We start from the raw sequence: 25,661 nt of genomic DNA on the forward strand, positions 1-25,661 counted from the left end.
TTCTTGCAAGAAGCATTTTATACTCCATTAATTTGGTAGGCGCAATTAGTAGCATTTCGTGACCAAGAAAAAAAAAGATGTGTAGACTTCCGATATATACGCTTCTAAAATGCATATTCTACACTTTCTAGTCTACGTCCACAACGGATGCGTGTGAATAAGCACATTAATTCGCAAAAATTAACTTCACTTGATTTGCAAAACCCTAAATTTACGTTTCTCGCCTGTATAAGTCCGTCCATGCATGTTCCTAATTTGCTCATTTCAAAATAATTAATCCTTGGAGAATTGATCAACGAAAGGATGACAATATTTAGGAAAGGTGCCAACTATTCCATCTCTCTGATCTTCTTCTTATTCAGTTGCTGCGTTATATTAGATTTCTGCAGATTTTGTAAAATAGTGGAAGCCGGGAATAATCCCAATTATAGGGATGCACTTGCTAAGTCCATTTTGTTCTTCCAAGGCCAGAGGTCAGGAAGGCTACCTCCATCCCCGGCTCAACAAATTACTTGGAGGGCCAATTCTGGACTTTTGGATGGTCAACCAGCCCATGTACAGTATCTATATTTATCATTTGGTGCAATTATTTTTGCTTACTAAAAGACTTTCTTGTATACCATGTTTGGCATGTATCTTGTTTGTCTGACTTTTTAGCTGTTTGCATATCTTTTTTATTTGTCAAAATACCTTTTCTTTTTTCTTTTCTCGTTATGAATAAATAAGTTTTATTCTCAGTAATCTGCGCTTTGGTTTATTTTGTATTTTAAAATGTAGTACTACTTAATTAGTATTAATAATAATAATACTTATGAAGTTGTTTTATCTACACTCTAGTTCATGTGTAAATATTGTGTAAAATATTTGTTAAATTTATTCACAAATGAAGTGCAAATAGCAAAAAAATGAAGTGCAATAATAATATTACACGAAGTTTGATCAATTAAAATATTTTTAAAAAATATCCATCTTTAAAAAAATTAATACTGAGTTTTAAAACACATGTTTACTTAGGTGGACTTAACCGGTGGATATTATGATGCGGGAGACAACGTCAAGTTCAATTTTCCGATGGCCTTCACAACCACGATGTTGTCATGGGGGGCGATGGAGTACGCTGGTAAACTAGGGCCGCAATTACCGGAAACTCGGGCAGCGATCCGCTGGGCTGCCGACTACCTTTTAAAGTGTGCTGGGGCCACTCCTGGTAAGCTTTACGTTGGCGTTGGGGATCCAAATGCGGATCACAGGTGTTGGATAAGGCCCGAGGATATGGAAACCAGTAATCCGGCTCGGAGTGTTTATTCTGTGTCTCCCAGCAATCCGGGCTCGGACGTGGCCGGGGAGACCGCCGCTGCTTTGGCTGCTGCCTCCATTGTCTTTCGGAAAGTTGACGCACCTTATGCAAGGTTACTACTCAAAACTGCAAGGAATGTTATGCAATTTGCTTTGAATTACAGAGGTGCATACAGCGACTCACTGGGCTCCGCCGTTTGCCCTTTTTATTGTTCTTATTCTGGTTATACGGTACGTTGATCCCACCATATCATATTCGTTAATCGCTGACAAATCCATAATTAATTAATGATTGTTACCTAAAAATAAATAAACAGGATGAGTTGTTATGGGGAGCTGCCTGGCTCTTCAGAGCCACAAACGATGTTTATTACGTGAACGTGGCAAGATCATTGGGGGCCAACGATGGAACCGACATATTCAGCTGGGACAACAAATATGCAGGTGCTCGCGTTCTCCTTGCAAGGGTGCGTAGTTCCCGTTGGCTTTGATTTGCAAACAATTATTTATAATTAGAATACAAGTACATAAATTTTCAATGAAAACATTGATGAACATGCAGAGAAATTTGGTGGATAAGAACAAGGCACTTGAAGATTTCAGGCAGCGGGCCGAAGAGTTCATGTGCAGAATACTACCAAACTCGTCTTCATCCACGACACAGTACACAGCCGGAGGATTGATGTGGAAACTGAGTCAAAGTAATCTCCAATATGTCACCTCTATTACCTTCTTGCTCACCACATACTCCAAATACATGGCCAATTCCAAAAACTCTTTCTACTGCGGAAACCAACTTCGTGTAACGCATCGGACATTACGAAGCATAGCCAAAAAACAAGTACGATTGATATAGACTAAAGCCTTTTTAATGTTTAATATTAATATAATACGACGACCCTGCTTCTGGCTGGATTATAATTTAATTTATCCGTGTGCAGGTGGACTATATATTGGGGGAAAATCCAATGAAAATGTCATACATGGTGGGATATGGAGCAAATTATCCACAACGAATTCACCACAGAGGATCCTCACTACCTTCGTTAAGAGTTCGTCCACAGCCGTTCGGGTGTGAGGCCGGGTTTCAACCATTTTATTACACACCAAATCCGAACCCGAATATCCTTACCGGAGCCGTCGTTGGAGGTCCGAATCAGAATGATTTTTACTCGGACGATCGGACGGATTTCTCTCATTCCGAACCTGCTACATATATTAATGCTGCCATTGTTGGACCCTTGGCCTTCTTTGCCTCTTAGAACTAAGTGGCCACTCATATCTAATCTAGTCCTATGTCAATAAATATAAATACATATCGTGTATAAATTAATTAAGAAATCGTAATTGTATATATATGCATGTAATATATACGTATTATATAAATTTTATATGATCTTTCTGATATACATAAATTTATCCATTTGGTATACCTATATGTAACCATTATTCATTGTCGTCTGAAGTCGGGGTCTTAATTATGATCAAAATTTAAGTTCTTTATAAAATTCAATCAAGAACATTCTTTTGATACGCATCATATACCTTACATCAAGATTCACAAATTAATAAAACTAGCATTACATTTAATTTAATTTTTTTTTATATCAAGTATATATTTATTTAACGTCCAACAATATTTACTCTCCGCGCCGATCCACTTTAAGGCCTCCAGACTACCAAAAAACGGTACTTTATACAACTACAGAGAAAAACAGTGATCTAGATCATGGGAACATTAATTTATCTAACTTCGCACTTCTAATTTACTGAATGTTAATTGGCAGAAGAGGGTCAGCATAGAGTGTAGCTTTGCCCTTGTAAATTGAATAGGGGGCAAATATTTTAGCTGTGGACACTTTCCTGAAGGTAAAAAAATACACAACGACCAGAAAGACGGATTAAACCAAAGGAAACAAGAAAATTTGAACTTATGATGTAAACGTCTGTTACCACACTTGCTATAGAAGTAGACATGCATGCCAGGCTGAGACGATATGCTACACAAAAATTTGAAGTAATTAGATGGATCCTGGAACAAACCCTTCCGGGTACATAATCCCTGTTCCATAAACAAGACACAATAATTAACTTCAGGAAGCATTTATTTTCTGGAATTGTAGAGCCAAAACAACCATTGTTCATTAACTACTTAACTAAACAACAAATCTGCTTACTAAACGAGTGACCCCCGTGATATCGAGTTTTAATAATAACAAAAATAAGAGGAACCAGACATTAATATCCAAAACCATTTAGATTTCCAGCATGGCCCAGTTATTATATATTCTAATATTTGGGTTTTATCTCATTTTGGGCCCTTCATCGTTCAACCTTCCAAGGTCGTCAATAGTAAGATTTTCCAAATACATTTTAAAGATTTAATATATCTAATCGTATGCATGTGTTTTAGGCTTTGTTTAAATAAGTATTTTAAAAACATATTTTAAAAATGTTTTTAGTTTTTTACAAGTGAAAAAACTTAAAGTATGTCGAATTTTTTTTTAAAAAATAGTATCCTTCAAGTATAGTTTTTAAATAATAATTTAGATGTGTTTTATGATGTTTTAGACATGAAATAATGATGAAAATCAAAACATATTATTTTTTAACTGTAAAAATATTTTATAGAATAATTGTCTAAACACATATTTGTTTGAAACAACTTTTAAAACTTTTTGTCAAAAATATTTTTATAAAAGCGTTTTATAATTATTTGATCAAACAGACCTTAATTTTTTTCAAATATATTTGATTTTCAAAATTCAATGGATTTTAATAAATGTAAAACGACACAGGTACATTTAGTAGTTATATTAATATATGACGAGAAGAATCCAAGAAAATGAAAGCACGATGATATATGATTAATTATCTTATTATAAATTTCTGAAAGATATATAATTTAATTGATTTTAATATAAAAAAACAACAAAACAATTTTAAAGCGAAATTTGAAATTTGCATAACACAGTTTGTTGAAACATAAGAACCACATGATTGAACTGCCACCCTTTGCAAGCAAAACGTACCCTTAATATTTCATCTCTTCCACTTCTTCTTCTTCTTCTCATAAAATTAATAAAAGGAAAGCGTCACGTCTGATTCTTGATGAAGCCAATTTTATGTATACGTCAAACTATTTATATTTAAACATCGAAAAATGACATTTTTTTCACATTCATTTGCTATTATCCCATCATCCTGATTTTTATGTCATCTTCACCAGGTATATAATCGATCTTCGTTTCGCTTTTATATAGTCAATGTTAGATCACATATTTTTTTCCTTGTTACTTAGGGGATGAGAGATTTTTTGTTTCTAACCTAGTTTCGTTCACTAGATGATTGATTTCTCCTGGCACTGCATATGGCAATTCAGTATTTGATACTCCACGTAACTAGCTAGTCGCTTAATTAGCTGGCTAGATAGGGGTTATTTTGTTAATGCTTTTATATGTTATTAGGGGAAGTGGGTTTTACCTTTAAAAGTTATGGGAAAAAAAAATAGATTCAGAAGTCCTTTACATATGCTTTTATTTGCTCAGAAGTTAGCCGAAAATTCTTTATCTCAATCCCTAACTGTTCACACCAAACCTAATTACACCAAATTATTTTTTTGAAAAAAAAAATTACCCATTTCCCCCATAAATTATGCTATTATATTGCACATCCATCGTGCGCACTTATGTGAGCACCGATGAGATGATATTCACCTATTGGATTTGATAAAACATAGAAAAATTGTACATCCAATAGGTGAGTGTCATCTAATCGATATTCACATAAGTGTGTACGATGGATGTACAACATTGTGTGTGTTTATATATATATATTTGCAATTTTGGTTCTTTTCTTAGGTGTTGACCTAGCATTCAACATGTCACCATGTGAGTAAACTTTGGTGGCTCGTTCACACTCTAACGAAAAACAATTAAAGGAGAGAGAACAAATTATTATATAAGTTGGTCTGTTTCCGATTATATTATTTTGAGTGATTATAAATTTGATANCTCTTATTGGCTCTTTAAATTTGATTCACTTACATGCATGCATGTAGTTTGATTGCTTCACCTCAACATCACACACACTTACTACATGACATGTTTAACAAAATATACTGCCATCAATTGCATGCATAGCTGTTAATAGCCAAAGTTTTTTAATTAATGGCTTTAAACATTTTGCTCAATACAGCAAGCTAGCTTGCTAGCTTTTGATCAATAATTGATATTGAAATTTGTAATTTGCAAGTATTTATGCATGCCAGTTTTTTAACCTTGGCACTAATTGACACGGTTTGAATTAACATATATCCCATTCGTTTGTTGTTTAAGCAGAAAATCACGAGAGCTCACCGTGAACGACTGCAGGTTGCTGATATAGATGGTATCGATTTTTTCGTCGTCACAGCTGGTGAGCAGTGGCAGTAATAACAACACTATCAAGAAAATGAGAGGGAAGTCAGTTTCAGCCAAGGTTATTTTTGCTTTCTGTCTTGCAAGCTTTCTTGCAGGATCACTATTCACCACACAGACTAGGCCACGCCCTGAATCATATGCAGCGCATCACTTAATACCTAATATCATCCCCCATAATCATCTGCAAGACAAGCTGGATGCTGCTACTAATGAACACGATCACAAGCGGGTACATATATTAATTTGACTTTTTTTTCAAAAAAAAATCAATTGCGGAGATCAACCGGCTTGTATTGTTTTTTTTTTCGGAATTCGAAAGATTTTGTTACTGGATGATGATATCATGTTTGTTTGAATTAGAAACTGGTGGAGTCAAATTCTAGAGATGTCATGGGAGAGGTGATGAAGACACATGAAGCTATCCTGTAAGTTTTGGCCAGCTAATTGGCAATTATTCTCATTTCCATTTTTCAATGTATTTTGCTGGGATTTAATTAAAAATTCAAAGCATGTATAAATATCTGCATATTATTAACAGAGCACTAGATAAAACTATATCAACATTGGAGATGGAGCTAGCAGCAGCTCGAACGAGCAAGATGGCGAGTACAGTCGATGGACTATATCCCGCATCATCAAATCACACCACACCGCGCAAGGCTTTTGTTGTTATAGGAATCAATACCGCTTTCAGCAGCAAGAAACGAAGGGACTCGCTTCGAGAAACATGGATGCTTAAAGGAGATAAACTGAAGAAACTGGAGAAGAATAAAGGGATAGTTATACGATTCGTGATAGGTCACAGCGCCACGCCTGGGGGAGTTCTTGATAGAGCAATCGATGTTGAGGATGCGGAGCACAGAGATTTTTTCCGACTGGACCACGTCGAGGGATATCATGAGCTTTCCACAAAAACGAGGTTGTTTTTCTCGAAGGCTGTCACAATCTGGGATGCAGACTTTTATGTTAAGGTGGACGATGATGTTCATGTAAATTTAGGTAAAATTTATATAAAGTACTTACTCCTTATTCCAGGTAAAATATTTATTATTATAATTATATCATGTTCACTAAAATTCATATATTTATCTGCAGGAATGCTAGTGACCACGCTAGCGAAGCACAGATCAAGACCAAGAATATACATTGGCTGCATGAAGTCCGGGCCAGTGCTATCTCAGAAGTAATTTGGCATAATTTATTTGCTGGCTAGAGCACTAAATAAATTCACATTAATTACTTATATGATATAGGTACTAGTTACAAGTATATAAATAATTTGGCTATTTTTAAGCGTAGAGGATTAAAATATCACGAGCCCGAGTTCTGGAAATTTGGGGAAGAAGGTAACAAATATTTCAGGCATGCGACGGGTCAAATCTACGCCATATCCAAGGACCTGGCAACTTATATCTCCATCAATTCGTAAGTCATGCAGGCATGTTAATTATAGTATCTTACCCTTTTGAATATATGTATACATTGTTAGGATTATGTATGTATACAAATTATAAACAGGGCTATCTTGCATCGATATGCGAACGAGGATGTTTCTCTGGGTTCTTGGTTGATTGGGTTGGAAGTCCAGCATGTAGACGAGCGATCCATGTGCTGTGGAACTCCTCCAGGTACCTCACATATCTGATATCTCCTAAAAATAATGATGACGAGTGGATCCACCCCGACAATTAAGTTAAATATGTCTCTTTGTATATATACGTAGATTGCGAATGGAAGTCGGAAGCGGGGAACGTTTGTGTGGCATCGTTTGATTGGAAATGCAGCGGCGTGTGCAATTCTGTGGAGCAGATGAAACAAGTGCACGGGGCATGCGGAGAAGGCGACGCAGCTGTGTGGAATGTTCCTCTCTAGTTCTTGGATTAAATTCAATTCATCGCCTTCGATCATATTATTAATTATTGCTCAATAAACCCCGCAGACAAATGTGGCATGCATGAGTGTGACGGCAAACATTATAATTTTGTGTACCTTTGTTAAATTTCTGATTTTAATTTAATTTAAAATCCCTGATTTGGAATGGATGCATGAATTTACCAAGCTCCAATTTGGAAGACACTGCGCCAAATTAGCTAACAAATATGTTTGCATCTATATTGGGTAATCTAAACATCAACCATAGAATGTCTATTTATCATGAATCAATAATGGATCATAAGCACTCAGTTGAGATGTTTTGTCTATATTCAATCGAATTCAATCCTAGGGATATCAAGATTTTATATTCTCTGTGGATAACTATGTCTCAAGTTTGGGACGAGTTCTCGAATTCGAGACTCTTTTTTTAACGATCTCAATTCAAAAAAGAAAGAAAGAAAAGATTTTATATATATTCTCCACTAGGAGTGGTATACCATATCGTATCGTACCAAAAATCATATACCGTATATCGTACCGAAAATTACGGTATAAGAAAATTCATACCGATACCGTACCGAAATTTTCGGTATACATAAAACTAGCATATCGATTATACCGAAATTGTACGGTATACCGAGATTTCAGTACGATATCGCTATATACCGTTTTATACCGAAAAAACCATTACATTTTAAAATTTTATAAATTTATTGATTTAAAATATTATATATTTTAAAATTTTTGTATATATTTTCGGTATTTCGGTATATACCGAAATTTTCAAATTGCATACCGTTACCGTACCGAAAAATTCGATATTGTTACCGTATACCGAAATCTTCGGAATACCGAAAATTCGACATTTTTTCGGTATGGTAATCTCGATATACCGAAAATTCGGTTTTTTTTTTACCCCTATTCTCCACCGTTCATAAGAAATAATTATGCATCGATCATTAATTTCTACGTCTAAATTATAAGCTATATATTCATTTTACGATGGTTGATATGCATGAGCTAGTACTTAAACGTAAATGCAAAATAAATTAAAATTAATATCACCAAAATAGAATGAATGCGTGCAACTTTATCAAATGTTGTTGATCTGAAAATTCCGAAAGTCAATATCCCTGCATGTGCAGATCCCGAGCCATGGCGAATTTAATAATAATAATTACGTTCTATTTATGCAGTTTGAACGTAATTTATTAATGATAATTCCAAGAGGTTAGCAGCTGTCTTTATTTTTTTTCCCTTGGCCAAGCTTGCTTTAGGATTGATGATCAAAATATGCACACTCAGGCAAGCTTTTTATTACACGTGCGTCTTCTTTTTTGAAAATAAAAATAAAAATCAATATACTAATACATTGGAGCAGTATGTATTATGTATATTTATAATATTTATTTACATAGAAAATAGTTATGTAAAGAAAATTCATATATTTTAAAATTTTGTTTTTATTTAGTTTATTAAATATTTTTGTGTTTTCTATTGTTATAGAGTTTATATATTTTATTGTTTTAAGGATCATGAGACATACAGTGGTTTAACGGTGTATTTTTCGGAAAAGAGAATGCGAAGCTTCTAAAAATATTACTTCTATCACAATAAGAGAACATTGCGTTTTACGTCAGCTTTAGGCAGACCCGACGGCGGCGTGACCGGCCGTCAACCCTTTTGTTTCTATCACACTACAAATATACAACACCACCTTGTCCACACAAATACAGCTGCTAATAAACGGTGACGCTAATGCACGAATAAAGTATAAGCATGCAATTTTAATAAATCAAGAAACTTTATTAAGATTATAATGGGTTCATCGTCATCGGGACGTGGTGGAGTTCCGCCCGGATTCCGGTTTCACCCGACAGATGAAGAGCTTCTGCACTTCTACTTGAAGAAGAAGGTCTCGTTTCAGAAGTTTGACATGGAGGTCATCGGAGAAATTGATTTAAATAAGATTGAGCCATGGGATCTACAAGGTATGTAAGAATTTAGGCACCAATATTAATTCTTATATATGCATGAACCGATCAGTCATACTTTCTTTTTTCTGGACAAAATTAATGTGAATGCAGAGAGGTGTAGGATCGGATCAACTCCACAGAATGAATGGTACTTTTTCAGTCACAAGGATAGGAAATATCCGACAGGTTCTCGGACGAACAGAGCGACTAGTGCTGGATTCTGGAAAGCGACCGGCAGAGACAAATGTTTAAGAAACAACTTCAGTAAGATTGGAATGAGAAAAACCTTAGTGTTCTACCGTGGTAGAGCCCCACATGGTCAAAAAACCGACTGGATTATGCATGAGTATCGGCTTGAAGATAATCCTCATCATCATGATCAAGACCCTCAATCCACGACTACTAATGTATGTCACATGCAGTATGAACGTGAATAGTAATTTACTTTTTAATTAATTGAATTGAATGAAGATATAAAACATTTTCAGGAAGATGGATGGGTCGTCTGTCGGGTATTCAAGAAGAAGAATCTGTTAAAAGATGGGGATAGTACAGGCAATACCAGTGAAGCTCCGCTCGACATGAGTACTGCCACCACATCATTTACCAGCTGCAACCTGCAATCTCGATCCCTTTTCACGAATAGTGATCTTATGATAATAAATATGAATCAGTATAACGTGCAGCAGCAGCAGCAACAGGTTGAACTTGGCAGCGACCCAAATTGTTCTCTAGCTGTTCCAGTTTCCGCCACCTACCCACTAAACCAATACCCACAGATTGAATTTCTGAACTCCATCTCTAATAACCAAAACAAGCAATTAATGATGAGCACTGGTAACCATTACAAAGATCACAGCTGCGAGAACATAATCCATGCATCAGCAGCAGCAGACTCCATTGGTTACCTGCAGGTTCATTACATGCACCCATCTCTGATTGAGAGGTGCGCTCAATCGTCTCGTCAAGCTACAGCTGCCAGCAAATCAGATTATAACATTAAATTAAACGAATGGGATCCCCTAGTAATTGCTACTTTCAATGCGGATCACCACGATCACAACGAGGTCTCCCCCAAAAGACATGTCTTCCAGGGGACCACTGATCCTGCCTCCAGCGGCATTGACAAAAACAATCAATTAACTCCGATAAGTGAAATGGACTTTTGAGCTTACGGAAAGTAGCTGTTTCTATGACATCTAATCAAATAAAATATTTGTTTTGTTTTAGTGAGATGAGTTCATTCAAACGACTGAGATAAGTTCTAGTGATTTTTAATTATCAAATGTTTGATTATCTTTTTCAATATATTTTTTAAGTTCAAATTTGAATCCGTATCGAGTTTTTTAGAGGCGAATATTAACAGAAAAAAGAAAAAATAAATCAACAACAAATCAAGACTCGATCATGTTTTATTTTAAATTGGTTGGTGTTTGTGAAATTAAAAAAAAGTTACACAATAATTCAGCAAAAATGAAAAAAAACGTAAGCAAGTGACAAAAAATCAAAAATCACCTCAACAGCAGTTTCTGTTTAACTATGCTAATACAATATTTCTATTGTGAACAAGACCCCATGCTTTCTTTAAGGGATTCCAACACAGTTTTGTGTGCAAGTTTCTTGGCTGTCTTTCTATCTGCTGCAGTTCTCGATTCTCTGTACAGCATTCCATTGGCTTCAACCTCTACTGTAACATATGCAACCCCATTCTGGTGAGTAACGACAGGCTTCTTGAGTGTATAATGCTCCTTTTGACACAACTCAGTCAACTCTCTGATAGGGTGGGTCGTCAGTGTATCAGGTGTAATCAAGGGATCAATAAGTCGTCTGAGACTTTGAAATACTATCTCCTTATTGTAGCCGGAATCAACAAGGATTGCCCCGGCCACAGATTCTATGACATCGCCAAGTACCTGTATAAGTAACAAAGGTAACACAGATCAAAAAGCCTGATGATGGATTAAATTTTATTCCGAGGCAGGCCTAGGAGGGAAAGCAATATGGGTACAAGGCACAATTCTAATGATTTTGTGCAGGAGAATGGATGCCCCTGATTTTAATGATATGGAAAGAACTATCAAATACTTGAAAATGCAGGTCCCCTTCTGACAATTAGCAAGATTTCTGTGATATTAGTCCGGAAATTATAGGTCATGAATATTTATTAAAGTATTTAATAAAAACAAATGGTTCTGTATCCAATCCCATACCATGATAAAAGTATGTGTAATGCCAGTTATCATTTAGCTTGGAAAACGTAGCACTAATGAATACCTTTGGAAAACTGGTCTCTGATCCCTGACCAAACGTTGAGACGGGGAATGATTGCTCACAATTCTTCACAGTTTCAATGATCTGGCAATGAAGCGCTTGTGAAGCATGAAGAATATGCTTGTATAGTCCAACCTGGACTGCTGACTGAGCATAGAAATCATTGTTCGTGGATGCTGATCTCAGATCAGTTAGAAGTCCAGGAGATAGGCCAGGATATTTGCAGTAAAGGTGCAACGTAATAAGATAATCTAACACCGCATCACCGAGAAATTCTAAGCGCTAAAGAAAAAAGTAAATATAGGTCAGGATCAGCAATCGTATGTGATGATTACGGTTGAAATCTAATTAAAATATTTTTCAATCTAAAACAAAGATACTAAGTCTAACCTGATAGCATCGTGGAATCTCAGGCAGCATGTAAGACCCATGAGTCAGAGCTTCAACAAGAAGAGAAACATCACGGAACTGGTAATTCAGAAGAGACTCGAAAAATTTCACGTTGACATGACGCTCTGGATTTACAGGAAAGTGCCTTGTATAAGGTACATTGACAAAGTCAACATTGATGCCAAGCCATGCCATGAAGGACAGAGCAACCATTTCACCACCAGTTCTAAGAAATGCACCAACTAATGCTTCAACAACATCAGCAATCGTCTTACTCTTTATCTTCCTGCTACCCTTGCTAAAGATTTTTTTAGATGAAACCAGCTCCTCTTTTAATGCATGGTTTGCAGAATAGGAACCAGGAATTATCCATGTTTTGGGATCAAAGGGTTCGTTGCGTATAAAACCCTAGACTTAGAATAAGTTTTATCAAAAAACTAACTGGAATCATCAATCATAAGATAATATACGATAAGCGAATACTCGATCTTTATTCCTCATTGGTGATTTCCAATAGAAAGCAAAAGATAAATCATGAATCTATAAGATTACCGTAATTTTGCGGACACATCCCAGCTTGCACAAGTTAGCATTAGAAATTATTTTCTCTCGTTTAGTGCTAAGAAGGCCTTCATGATTATTTTGATGCATTTTGAAAAGCTGCTGACTAGTAGCATATTTGATGAAAGAGTCTCCTAGGGTCTCCAGTGATTCTAAATGAATCTTCTCCTGGCATTTCTTTGTTGTGATTGCTTCCAAAATCTGAATACAAACAAATTGGCAAGAAGTCGTGGTTCAAATAAAGCCGGAAAGTAACAGTAATTTAAGCAAAAATAACTCATCTTACTGAATAATATTACTTGTTTGGCAGGTGCAACCAAATTTAGAAACACCATATTTTACAGAGCTCGAATTCTATATTTTGAGAAAATCGCTTGAGTTGCATTTGATTTCAAATTCACCTATCAAATCCGTTATATTCATTTGGCTCATAATTAGAATAAATTATTTGAAAGCCCTTTTGTTGATTCAATAATCAATACTACGTTTTGCTCGACTTTCAAATCCACTCCTCAACCTAATCATTTTAAATCTATAGATTTCAAATGCATGCTAAGATGCATATGAGATCTTCTTCAAAATCCAAATAACTCCATCCATTCTGCATTTGGATGGATGGATGGATGGATTTGACCACAATAATTTCAAATCTATAATAACAAATAAATTGGTTTTTTTAAGTAAAATTACTTGACAATGGATTTCAAATCCAAACTACTTATTTTTGAGTTATTATTATAGATTTCAGGTTCATCCTAACGTATAGCCATTCCAAACCCTCTCTCAAATCCAAATTCTCCGTTCCAATAGCAACCTTAGGGAAATCTGACTGTATATTTTGTAATTATAAGAGAATTTTAAGGGATAAATTGTTGTTTGTTCCCCGGGTGAGATACTTCCTATGGCCTATATTTATTCCTCTAATATAACCTGAGATAGAATTTTGTCGAGTAAAGTGAAAACAAGATTAAGTGACTATGGATTATCATCACATTTCCTTTTGATCAACATCAATCTCAAATTCACAATGTTTTAAATTGAATTCATATAATGACATAAAATTGGAAAACATTTATGCAGGTCAAAAAATTAAAAACAAAGTGGAAATCCACCAATCTTATTCTCCTGAACATGTACCCGGAATGGTAGATTAGGCATGCTTTCAACATCCCCAAATAATCTAGCTCCGTCTGAATGGAATATTAATTCAGAAACGAGAAACTGAGAGCAAACCCATACCGTAAGGGTTGGAATAACTATATTTGGCATGCAGAGATCCGCATGTAAACTTTTCAAGTTCGCAGCTATAAGCAATGACTCTATCCGATGCATGATAGATGGAATGAAAGAGAAAGAATAAAATGTAGAAATGGTAATAGGCGACATGATTATGAAACAGAGCTCAGGCGGCAACTCATATGAACTGTTACTTGGCTCTGCATCCAAATAAAAAAAAAAAAAAAAAAAAAAAAAAAAAAAAAAAAAAAAAAAAAAAAAAAAAAAAAAAAAAAAAAAAAAAAAAAAAAAAAAAAAAAAAAAAAAAAAAAAAAAAAAAAAAAAAAAAAAAAAAAAAAAAAAAAAAAAAAAAAAAAAAAAAAAAAAAAAAAAAAAAAAAAAAAAAAAAAAAAAAAAAAAAAAAAAAAAAAAAAAAAAAAAAAAAAAAAAAAAAAAAAAAAAAAAAAAAAAAAAAAAAAAAAAAAAAAAAAAAAAAAAAAAAAAAAAAAAAAAAAAAAAAAAAAAAAAAAAAAAAAAAAAAAAAAAAAAAAAAAAAAAAAAAAAAAAAAAAAAAAAAAAAAAAAAAAAAAAAAAAAAAAAAAAAAAAAAAAAAAAAAAAAAAAAAAAAAAAAAAAAAAAAAAAAAAAAAAAAAAAAAAAAAAAAAAAAAAAAAAAAAAAAAAAAAAAAAAAAAAAAAAAAAAAAAAAAAAAAAAAAAAAAAAAAAAAAAAAAAAAAAAAAAAAAAAAAAAAAAAAAAAAAAAAAAAAAAAAAAAAAAAAAAAAAAAAAAAAAAAAAAAAAAAAAAAAAAAAAAAAAAAAAAAAAAAAAAAAAAAAAAAAAAAAAAAAAAAAAAAAAAAAAAAAAAAAAAAAAAAAAAAAAAAAAAAAAAAAAAAAAAAAAAAAAAAAAAAAAAAAAAAAAAAAAAAAAAAAAAAAAAAAAAAAAAAAAAAAAAAAAAAAAAAAAAAAAAAAAAAAAAAAAAAAAAAAAAAAAAAAAAAAAAAAAAAAAAAAAAAAAAAAAAAAAAAAAAAAAAAAAAAAAAAAAAAAAAAAAAAAAAAAAAAAAAAAAAAAAAAAAAAAAAAAAAAAAAAAAAAGCCAATTGGCAAAACATTACAGATACAACCTATCTCACAAGGTTTGGGTTAATCATAGCCATTTTTCATACACTAAGAGGGTGAGAGACCAAATTAAAATGGGAACTGTAAAATAATCACATCATCTGAAAGTTTCAAATGTTTGACAGGAGCATATGACATTGAATATTGGGGGAAGCACTAGGTATTTTCTTCTTGAATATAACTAACTATTTTGACTTAATCGCGAATTCAAACCAAATGTCACTAACTTGCACACAAAATTTCTTGCCGCCCTTTATCTGAATAAACTTCATGTACAAAAGATAGAAACTTCTTTTCTTTTCTTTTTTTGTAATAAAGTCAAAGCTTCAGCTTGATTACTGTTCTAAAGGAAATATTTTTTTAAGTGAAAGCAGGTAAAATTATTTTTCATCATTGGCATGGCCTCAGCATCTTAAGGCGTTCAAATTTTCTAACATAAATACATGTGATCAAGCACATAATTAATTAATTTGCTAAGAGAATTGGCAGAGAACCTGATATTCAACTAATACAAATATTTCATACCAAATACCATCTGAACAACCTTTCAAGAAATACTTTCAAAACTTTTGAATTTGATATAATAGAATGCACAACCGGAACAGGATATTGAAGCTAAAGCCTCTAAAGGAACTATATGCTTTAATAAACTACATGAGGTAAAGGATAACCAATTAGTATAAACTGGAAACAATGAAAACACATAATATTTTTAAAATAAAGGACTAATTTGAAATGCCGATAATTCAAGATGGTATATACTAATATTAATTTGTGTCTACTTTAGTATCAGTTGAGGTCATGATAGGGGAAAAGTGTCATCTAGACACATGAAAAGTCAGGTACCTTTTGACCTATGAGTTCTACATCTGTGAAGGTAGTTATGCACCGTAAACATCCGTTTTCCATAAAGAAGAGTCTCTCCTTCAAATTGCAACTTGATCCCATGTCTGAAACCATTAGTTTATTATATGCATTTAGCTTCACAATATAAAGTTCAAAGTTCAAAAAATAGTTGTTTCTTTAAAAAGAAAGATGCTCACTTCTTTTCATAATATTTTTTGTAAGAAAGAACCTCTCCATCTCTTAGTTCAAAATTTGAATTGCCATCATAACCATCCAAAGTGCCGGATATGCAGTACATTAAGCCATTATGAGGCGTGCATACCAAGGAATTCTCTAACATGCAACTACAAACCAAACCATTCTTTGTGTGCACATAATGCCTTTGATCTCTGGTCGCAAAACAGTCATTGTGTTTATCCAAAGACCCATCGCTCAGGTATAGAACAGAGGTGACACATTTCCAATCGACAGATAAATTTTGGCTTGAGCCTGTAGATGGGAAAAGAAGGTAATTGAAAATTCGAGAACCATTGCTCAGAGAACATTGATCGATGTCTTCATGAAGCTGGTTAAAGTTCTGATTAAGAAGAACCCTGAAAAGAATTATTTGGAAACTCCGACACAGAGAAATCTGCCATTAAAGTTTCAAAATGCAATTAGCTTTCTGAAAATCTATCTCATGGTACCTGCTAAACTGTGCACATGTCATCAGTCAGAATATGTCAATTACCTGTGCAGAAGTTAATCTTAAACATCCTAGGTATTTTGAGCTCATTATTATTTTCCCCCTATCGGCCTCTAAGTCAAGGTCAATCATTTCCAGATCATATCCAAGTCTGGTCGGGACAGCCAGCACAATATCTTGAAGCTTGACTTCATCTTGAAAGTTTGGGTTCAGCTCAATTAAATAACAATGGTACAATGTTTGAGAACCTATCTCTTGAGGGTGAACAAATTCTGGTGGGAAGTACTTCGCATGATCCTCAGCATAAGGTTCACATCCTGTACATTCAGATAAATTAACACTTGAGACAGAAAACATCTTACAATTTTGATCTGGGGGTGGATGACAACATTTAATCCCAAGAAAATGAAAACTATAAAAAACAGTACTAGATTCCTGCGTGTCTGCTTCTTCCTCCAGAGTATTTGGCACAAGATTGTCTGTCAGTTCACCAACCTGATGTAGTTGCTTGCAAGCTTCCAGGCAAGCTAGTTGCCTTAGAACTTTGATACTTCCCTGAACCTCAACAATTGGTATTGGGCAGCTATTGGGAAGTAGCAGTGTGCAAGATTGCAGCTCTTTATAAATTTTAAAATGAGGATAAGGTTTAAAGTACCTAAGAATCGAGAACAAAGAAGCAATCTTAGCAAAGAAGCTATTTTCTCAATTTTGAGTATTTATACTATGAAGCATTATGAAAGGTAATGTTGGAATGTGCAGGCACAAAGATGGGGATGCTAACCCATCAGAAGGTAACCGCGAGCAATAGAAGTAAATCAATGACACGCTGGAACTCAAGTTCACAATTGCTCTAGTGGTTTTAACTTCATAGCATGGTTCGCTATACATTTGACCAAGTGGTTCACAAGGAAAATCAGCATGGCTCAAACACTCGCTTCGCATCATCTCCCCACTGGCCAAATAGTTCTTCACCTGAGAGAGAGCCGATGTGTCTTCACTGCAACATGAAGTTTACATTAATGAGGAAAAAAAATCAAGCAGTGACCTATTTTGTTCCCAATATATTTTATGAATACACTGAAGCCTGAAGCTGCAACTGTAATTAACAAGCCCAGAGGTTCATCTAAAGTAAATGAAATTTTATGGAGGAATCTGACAAGGAACCAACAGTTGATATTTCTCTCCTTGTTTATTTAATTCAAGCAATTGAGCTCACCTTTCCACCATTAACACAAAATCTGAGTTCTGCATTCGAGCACGCCCACGGGATTGAATAAAGCTACATATAGTGGCAGAGGGATCAAATCTTATAACAAGATTGCAACTTTGCACATCTAATCCCTCTTCGAGCATAGAAGTGGCAATGATAATGTTAACCTGAAAAGTTATGATGCGAAGAACATTGGCTTAAAATAATATCCAGAATGACAAGTCAGAAAGGAGAACATTTCCCCGGAAAACCCAAAGCCTAAATGAGAAACCAAACCACAAATACATATACGAACAAGTCTTACAGTTCCATTGCGGAATTCATCCACAATTTTGTTCTGTTCTTTCCTACTCTGAGACCGAAACCGGGAATTGTTCCCTGCTGTGTATTCTGCACTCCACCCAGTTAATTCAGGAAGCAACTCATTCAGCAGATAGCAAATAACGATGGCTGTAACAATCCTCTTAACAAACACTATGCACCTCAAATTCTTCATATCCCTGGTCAAACATTGTTACAAAAGAAAATAAAAAGTACTTAAGAAGCTCTCAACCAAGTTTATGACATTAAGAAACAAATATAGACTAATGCAACATTTGTTTTTCATCCCACAAACCAATTTTTCATTTTACAAAATAAAATCAAATATCATCAGCTGATTTGCAATAATTCCCATTTCCCAAAAATATATTTCAATCAATTTCTACATTTGTCAATATAATCATTCAATTTAATTTAATCTAACAATTCCCAAAAATAGTTTATTTTTATACAATATTTTAATCAGAGAGAATCATATTTTTTGTTAAGTAATTTACACTTTTTCTATTTTTAGTCTTGTTAACAGTGAATTTTTTCAATTATAGTCGTGTAACTTGCATGTTTTTTCATTTTTGATCATGTTTCGGTGAATTTTCATTTTAAGTCCTATATTGTGTATATGTTTTTCATTTGGTCCTTTAGCTTGTATGTTTTTTCATATTTGGTTTTTTTACCGACAAACATGATGGACTCCGGTCAAAGTAGGACCAAAAGTGGGAAAAATAAAAGTTACAGAACTAAAAATGTAAATTCATTATTAACATTATCAAAAGTGAAAAAATTGTAAATTGAAGGAAAAAAATTTTAACTTTCCCTTTTAATCAAATATATTGCATTTTAAATATTTAAATTTCTCACCCAATCATCATGGGCCACCATTGTTAAATCTGAAAGTATGAATAAATAGAATTAAATACTAATACATCTCAAGAATTTCATATGATAACAAAAATCAGCACACCTGTACTCAAGAAGAGTGTCAACGAGGCACAAAACCTTAGATGTAAGATACCCTGCCTTCACATTAGCTATTATATCATGTCGAAGTGACCAATTTGGATCTAAAAAGAAGCAGGAAAATTACCCAATTCAAAAAAAGACAAAACTAGGAAGCTTAAGCATAAAAATAGACTGGATTAACTCTAAAATAATACCAGCTGGAAAAAATGCAGATAAGACCTGAACAACATCCAAACTGAAAGCCCCAAGGACGGTCTCACCAGATACATCAAGTCTACCCCATGACAAGATGTCTGCTTCCTCAAGAGAGAAAACCTCTGCTGCCTGTTTCAAAACAGGAGTATGTTTCAGTATCAAGTATCACAACACTAAATATTTAAGCATGTTCCAAATATATACCTTCAAGGTTAACCAAATCCCCAGCTCCTCTAAACAAAATCTGAAGGTTGATAGAAGCTTATGCAATCTTTTTATTGCAGATTCTAAATCAGATGTTGAGATATTCGGTCCATGGAGAGAAAGTTCATGCTGAAATATGTACAGAGTAAACATTAATAATAGAAGAAATATTAGTCCAAAAATCGCAGTTTTGGTTTATGTTGAATGGGGACATGATAATAAGTGTAAATATGGGTTCGGTCTATGCTACACCAAGCACATCTGGTGTTTTAATACAAGAATATCAATTGATCTTCTTGTGAACCCACAATGTTTTTATTTGAATTCAGAAAATCAACTGATGTTTTTGCATTAAAACATATCAGGTGTAGCATAGACTGAACCATAAATATGAATAAACAACGACAGAATTCTTTGCTAGTGTAAGTCCTGTAGTTTGCTATTTTAGCTCCTTGTCTTTTATATTTAAGTAAAGCTCGGAGAATCATTCTTTTCACAGCAGTATACAGATTTTTCCATACCTTGCAATTTGTATTTCTATACTTGGCATCCTAGATTTTATTTTTTTTTTGGAAAACAAAAACACTAGCCATCTGACTTTCAGTACTAATTACCATGTCTAACAATGTGTTCGAGTCCACCCATTCTTCGTGACCCAAACCAAAAACTCCTAGTCTCAAGCTCAAAGAATTTCCCTAAGTATTTTTGGGTGATGTTGTTTTAATATTTTCATATTTGATTAACAGGAAGTCTACTGAGTTCTTAAATATGTTACATCTCTTGAAATTCTCAAAAAGAATTTCCCTAAACTTGGAGTTATTCCAACCTACCTTTAAAATTATTTGGATGTATTATTTTCATCCATTTATCTTGTAAACACCGTTCAATGTAAATTGGATCATCGGCAAATAAAGCAACCATATCTTTCTCAAGGGATGAAATATTACTACCTATTATTGGAAGTGTATACACCTTCATTGAGAAAAATGTTGCAGCGGAAGGGATGTTTCAAATGAAACAATAAAACTCAACCCAATTGCATAAAACAATATGAAATTGAAATATTATTAATTCTGGATGAATTAATTTTTTGCAAATAATAGACCTATATATAGAGTTCTAATGCAACTAAAAGATGGAATAATTAAAATACAGAAATCCTAATACCATATATAGAAAATCTTAAAACTGAAATAGAATAATCTTATAATAGGAAATCAATACTATGAAAACATTTTAAACTTGTGCTGCATCACAAAACAATTTAGCACACATTTATTGAAATATATGTGCATACCTTTGTTATCAGCCTGCTCAGATCACCAGCAATGCGTGCACAAACAGTGTGAGGTACCCCTGTTTTCCTGTATATCTTCACTTTAGGGGTTGAAAATGGGACATACTGAGATAAAACTGAATCCGATTTACATGTGAAAACCTAAATTATAAATAGACATGTAAATCAGGTGACAGTGACAATGAAAAAGTATTGCCAAATGATATTTCTAATCAACGTAACAACTAAACATGGAAGTGCGTGTATAGAATATAAAATATTTACTAGTAAATATAGTAATGTTACCAAGAACCAACCTTCTAACTTGCAATTAACAAATTCAGCATTATATTCTCTACTACCTTGAGCATGTTGTGTTTGAGGAGGACCAGAAACAATTAGAGGTAAAGAAGTATGTTCAAGGAGATGATGGTACATACTAGTGCATGCTACATAAGAACTGAGTACTCAAGGTTCAAGGAGATAGAATCAGTCTACATACACATTAGTAAAAAGAAACGAAGAATTCCCCAAGCTACTCGTTTTTAAGAAAGCATATTTTGAATACCACAAAATTATAGAAAGCTAAAATATATCAATTATCGTAATCTACGTCTTCAACTGCAAGGGCACAATAGGATTTGATTTGAGGGCATATTTGAAGGGTTGATTCGAAATGACATTCAACCTGGTGGATTCAAAGTCATCATAAGTCACTGCATTTACACACGTTAAGAATGGATGAATTTCAAAGTCATCATAACTCACTGCATTTACACACGTTAAGAATGGATGAATTTGAAATTCATCCGATATAAATTCACCCAAACAACCAAATAACTGAAATCCATAGTTTCAAATCCTTTTATCCAAGCACAACCCAAGTTTACTTCCATTAATCGATAAGTAAAAGCATAGAGTAACAGGACAACACCTTTGAATTCATAAGACTTTCAAGTTCACTAATCTGTTCCCAGTAGGCAGATCTTGAACTTAGAGCTGCATAATTTCGACACACATCATCGCAAAAGGTCAAGAGCAGTGAATTTTATATGTCAAATAATATTTAAACACGAAATATATTATACATACCTTTAGCCTTTATCGGCGAAGCCGTCATCCCAAACACTCTAGGAAGCTGTTGATTATTTGATGAGAGTTCACGGTGATAGAATTCCTGTAAGAATATTGTTCTTTTAACTAGATAAATCCAAGACATTATAGATCACAGAAAATCCAGCAGGGTGGGGCCCTAACAGGAAGATCAGGCACAATGAGGTTTTCATATGATATCCATTCTAAATAAACAAAAAAAAAATCATGAACATATATATTCAAATGATTCAACTGGATGCATATTGTATTTTACTTTTAAATTTTGCCACTAGGTTTTCTGTATGTTTGCTAAGTCCTCCGTTTTGAAATATAAGGATGAATAGGTCATATGGAAATTACAATTATGAAACATCATATTCATCACGACCTTTTGGAAATAATTGATTGAACCTCCTAATAATTTGAGTAAAAGGAAGATATTCAATCTAAGACCATTGTAAAAAATTTAATATATTAATCACATGGCTTGGGTGGCTGATGATCAACCTTGCATCATGTTTTAAGTCCTACCACAACACCTTACCAGTCTCATGGATCTAAAATTTGTTTTCAAGAGAAAAGATCAATGGATTAACCAAATGGCCCGCATGAAATAAGTATTTTACCATCATAATACAACTATATGGGTGTTTGCCTCTTGCATTATGGCATTCATCAAATATTAGAACTTTTATTTGATCGAGTCTCAAAAAGCTGTGCCTCAAGGCATCAAGCAAGATCTGTGGTGTCATCACAAGCACCTGAAACATGAAACATAGAGAAATGACATGAAGAGCAGAATGCAGATATTAATTTTTGGATACGAGTGTTCAAGGGATGCCTTCAATAATTTCTGTTTATTAGACAGATCACATTTGTAGACCAATATAATTCTCATTTTTAAATAAACATAAATAAATGAAGAGGTTTTCCTATTCCGTGAAAATAACACTAAACCAACTGATAAGATAACACATAGAACATGACAGTGAATGGTATAAGAGGTACAGAGACAACCAGCGTATTTTGTCATGTCAATGTGTTACATATAGAAAAAATTAATAAAACTTCAAGAGTTTTTTTAAACAAAAAACACCCTTGTGTTATGTAAGCATCCTGAAAGCATGCATGCAACCATAAGTAATCCATTTCATATTCATGATAACCATTTACTCATTGTTAAATTCTTCAACAAAAAAGCTATACAGATAAGTTACAGAATTCCCAGATGAATTATTATATTATTCTAACGAATAATTGAAACAAACTGACTTCGTGAGACTAGACAATGTGTTCAAAAGTTTCTATTACGAAAATTGAAAAACGTCGTATATAAATTCTCAGAGGATGTGAATCAAAATCTTTGTTTGAATAAGCAACAAGACAATTTTATTCATAATCTATATAGAAATACTGGTGCAATACATTATTAATTTAAGCAATAATCCTATTTACTACAAAAATTTCAGTGTTGTGCAATTGTCATTTGTAGAAAACAAAATGGAGCAATTATAAAGGACATGGAGAAATCAGGTCAAACAAGAAGAAAACTGAAAAATGGCCAAACTGGTGCTGACATAGTTGTTCAAAGCTGCAAGGATGCCGGTTAGCATAAAAAAAGAGAATTAGGTGTTTTAAATTTATGGTGGCAAATGTTGTGCTTTATACTGGACTGGACGTTGTCAGAAGTAAAAATGGCGCCAAACAAGTAAAAACAACATTGACCTGTGCATGCAGGGGTGGACCATCTTGATCATAAGCCAAGGAGGCGCTCTTAGGCGCAATTTTGAGGGGATTAAAAAATTTACTTTTAAGGTATAAAGTGGTTACACAAGCAACTATCACGTACAATTAAGTATTATCTCCCTGAGTTACTTTAAAACCATCACCAAAATTTCAACCACCTCGAACAATATCCCACGAATACATGAATCACGATCTACACATATTAAATAAATTAACGATAAATTAAATAAATCAACAGCAGATAATGAAGTCAAGCAAACCTCATTTTCATTCTTTTGCAAATTCCATTCGACAGCATCCCAGTAATCAAAGCCTAACTCGCCATAGTACATGCCCACTTTCAAGTCAGTGAGCATTGCCACTGATTCACCTTGCTGATAGCATCAAAGTCAGAAGTTAACACTCCAAAAATCTTGGTACTGAAAATTGGAAGTACAAGTACGTCAAACTGTTGCAATCAGGAACATCTCTAGGCTTCAATGTAATAGATTCTAAAAGATACAGAGCTTCTTAGCAAAACAAAAGAAAAATCATATACTCCAAATGCCGTACTAAATCCTTTCATTTTACAATAAATGAATGTGGTAATATTGACCTAAATTCCAACAGTTCGATTAAACCCTTCCTCAAAACTAAATTTTCCATCCTAACCAGATAAATAGGACTTTATTATAATGTCAATGTAAATTCAGAATTAATCACATACTTGAGCAACCAAAACAACGGTAGGGACCAAAAAAACTGCTATGAATGGTGAAGGCTTTCTGAGGAGGTGAGCGTAGCTGCGGAGGAGCATGATTGCAATGAGAGTTTTTCCACTACCAGTCTCCAAGTAAACAATTGTATTCTGTTTTAGGGCTTTCTCCAAGGCTTCCAACTGATAACTGTAAACAGATTTGAGAAACACTTCATCGAGTAGGAAAATGGTGAGCTTATCAGCTTTAATTTTAGGTGTTTCCATCTTTCTAGCAGGACCACCAAACGATTTTAACATTGAATCAAGGCAAATTTTTTCCATGCGTTTCGCTTCAGTTTACAGGATGCATTTTCATTTTAAATTGAATAAGAATATAACGGTTGATGCTGCTGTCTTTTGTGCATCTAATTATCAACGATGTACCTTGCTCATAAAGAAAATTATAGTGATAAACTACCTTCTGGCAACAGGAAAAAAATCGGCCATGAGTTGCTGGCTACCTCCATCGATGGCCATAACAATTCTCTCTGTAATCCTTTCCTCTTTACTGTCACAAAATTACAAGAAAAGAATATCAAAATCAAGTAATCAACATTTCATTGAATCCAGTTATGAAAAAACAAGAAGCCGTCTGTTTACAAAGTGCAAGGACTAAAGTTTATAAAATTCAAACTTAGCACATGTGCTCCAGCCTCATAGCTGTAACAAATATTTTCAGCAAATCTTTCGAGTAAGGAAAAAAAAAAAATTGATGTTTTTTCAAAGTTCAATGTACGATATCTCATTGATTTAAGAGGAACCAAAAAATCCATGGCAACAGCGGGGAAGACAAGAATAAAAACTCATATAAAAACACAGATTAACAAAATAATAAAATACACACATAAAGAAGCTTAGCTTCACAAACTACGTTCTTGCCTACTGACACTCAAAAACAAGAGACAATAGAATTTAAAGAACTCACCGAACGGTTTGAGATAATTAGAGAGCAAAAACAGGCACATAAATGTGAAAGACGATCGACGAGTAAGTGACGTTGTAAGAAGGATCTTTTTTTGTGTTATCAACGGGGAAAGATTGTTGAAAGAAGCAGACTTTAACGTGATATATTACGTGACTGCAAAATATTTCCTCTTTGAAGTAAACCGAGAAAAAAACGTAAACTGGCCGGTGTCATTTCCCCTTTCGTGCGGTCGAAAGGAGCGAGTCGAAAGGAGGAGACTTTAAGGCGGAGGGTGAGGATTATGCGGGAAGCCTTTTGGGTTAATGGGTTCCCGTTTTCGGAAAAGCATTCAAGTGGGGT

At 33.7% G+C, this 25,661-nt stretch overlaps 4 protein-coding genes across 5 annotated transcripts; 3 read left to right on the forward strand and 1 right to left on the reverse strand.

Annotated features, from left to right (window-relative positions):
* The first annotated feature begins 288 nt into the window (after nucleotides 1-288).
* Nucleotides 289-2,597, forward strand: LOC140990501 (endoglucanase 3-like). Its single transcript, XM_073460224.1, has 5 exons — nucleotides 289-555; nucleotides 1,015-1,527; nucleotides 1,614-1,763; nucleotides 1,859-2,137; nucleotides 2,238-2,597. Exons 1-5 carry the CDS (start codon nucleotides 304-306, stop codon nucleotides 2,556-2,558), a joined length of 1,515 nt encoding a protein of 504 aa, XP_073316325.1. The 5' UTR covers nucleotides 289-303; the 3' UTR covers nucleotides 2,559-2,597.
* A 1,792-nt stretch (nucleotides 2,598-4,389) lies between these two features.
* On the forward strand, nucleotides 4,390-7,755 carry LOC140989556 (probable beta-1,3-galactosyltransferase 8). Of its 2 annotated transcripts, none has more exons than XM_073458798.1 (8): nucleotides 4,390-4,525; nucleotides 5,637-5,946; nucleotides 6,078-6,142; nucleotides 6,256-6,716; nucleotides 6,813-6,900; nucleotides 7,017-7,142; nucleotides 7,236-7,345; nucleotides 7,441-7,755. In XM_073458798.1, exons 2-8 carry the CDS (start codon nucleotides 5,683-5,685, stop codon nucleotides 7,587-7,589), a joined length of 1,263 nt encoding a protein of 420 aa, XP_073314899.1. In that variant the 5' UTR covers nucleotides 4,390-4,525; nucleotides 5,637-5,682; the 3' UTR covers nucleotides 7,590-7,755. The 2 variants fall into 2 exon arrangements, with proteins under 2 accessions (XP_073314899.1, XP_073314900.1); XM_073458799.1 differs by having other exon boundaries at nucleotides 5,670-5,946.
* A 1,467-nt stretch (nucleotides 7,756-9,222) lies between these two features.
* Nucleotides 9,223-10,068, forward strand: LOC140989557 (protein BEARSKIN2-like). Its single transcript, XM_073458800.1, has 2 exons — nucleotides 9,223-9,583; nucleotides 9,680-10,068. Exons 1-2 carry the CDS (start codon nucleotides 9,412-9,414, stop codon nucleotides 10,003-10,005), a joined length of 498 nt encoding a protein of 165 aa, XP_073314901.1. The 5' UTR covers nucleotides 9,223-9,411; the 3' UTR covers nucleotides 10,006-10,068.
* A 910-nt stretch (nucleotides 10,069-10,978) lies between these two features.
* LOC140990500 (endoribonuclease Dicer homolog 2-like) lies at nucleotides 10,979-25,648 on the reverse strand. The gene is made up of 23 exons (XM_073460223.1): nucleotides 25,323-25,648; nucleotides 24,816-24,905; nucleotides 24,368-24,545; nucleotides 23,922-24,035; nucleotides 22,542-22,676; nucleotides 21,913-21,997; nucleotides 21,755-21,819; nucleotides 20,842-20,982; nucleotides 19,545-19,673; nucleotides 19,340-19,469; nucleotides 19,147-19,246; nucleotides 18,169-18,364; nucleotides 17,871-18,031; nucleotides 17,436-17,651; nucleotides 17,083-17,309; nucleotides 16,700-16,971; nucleotides 16,167-16,600; nucleotides 15,970-16,073; nucleotides 14,030-14,226; nucleotides 12,782-12,991; nucleotides 12,230-12,637; nucleotides 11,843-12,121; nucleotides 10,979-11,481 (listed from the first exon to the last, which is right to left on the reverse strand). Exons 2-23 carry the CDS (start codon nucleotides 24,872-24,874, stop codon nucleotides 11,125-11,127), a joined length of 4,197 nt encoding a protein of 1,398 aa, XP_073316324.1. The 5' UTR covers nucleotides 24,875-24,905; nucleotides 25,323-25,648; the 3' UTR covers nucleotides 10,979-11,124.
* Nucleotides 25,649-25,661: the final 13 nt, after the last annotated feature.

The sequence above is a fragment of the Primulina huaijiensis genome, chromosome 12 (assembly GCF_012295235.1).
Source record: "Primulina huaijiensis isolate GDHJ02 chromosome 12, ASM1229523v2, whole genome shotgun sequence".
In the NCBI taxonomy this organism is placed as follows: Eukaryota; Viridiplantae; Streptophyta; class Magnoliopsida; order Lamiales; family Gesneriaceae; genus Primulina; species Primulina huaijiensis.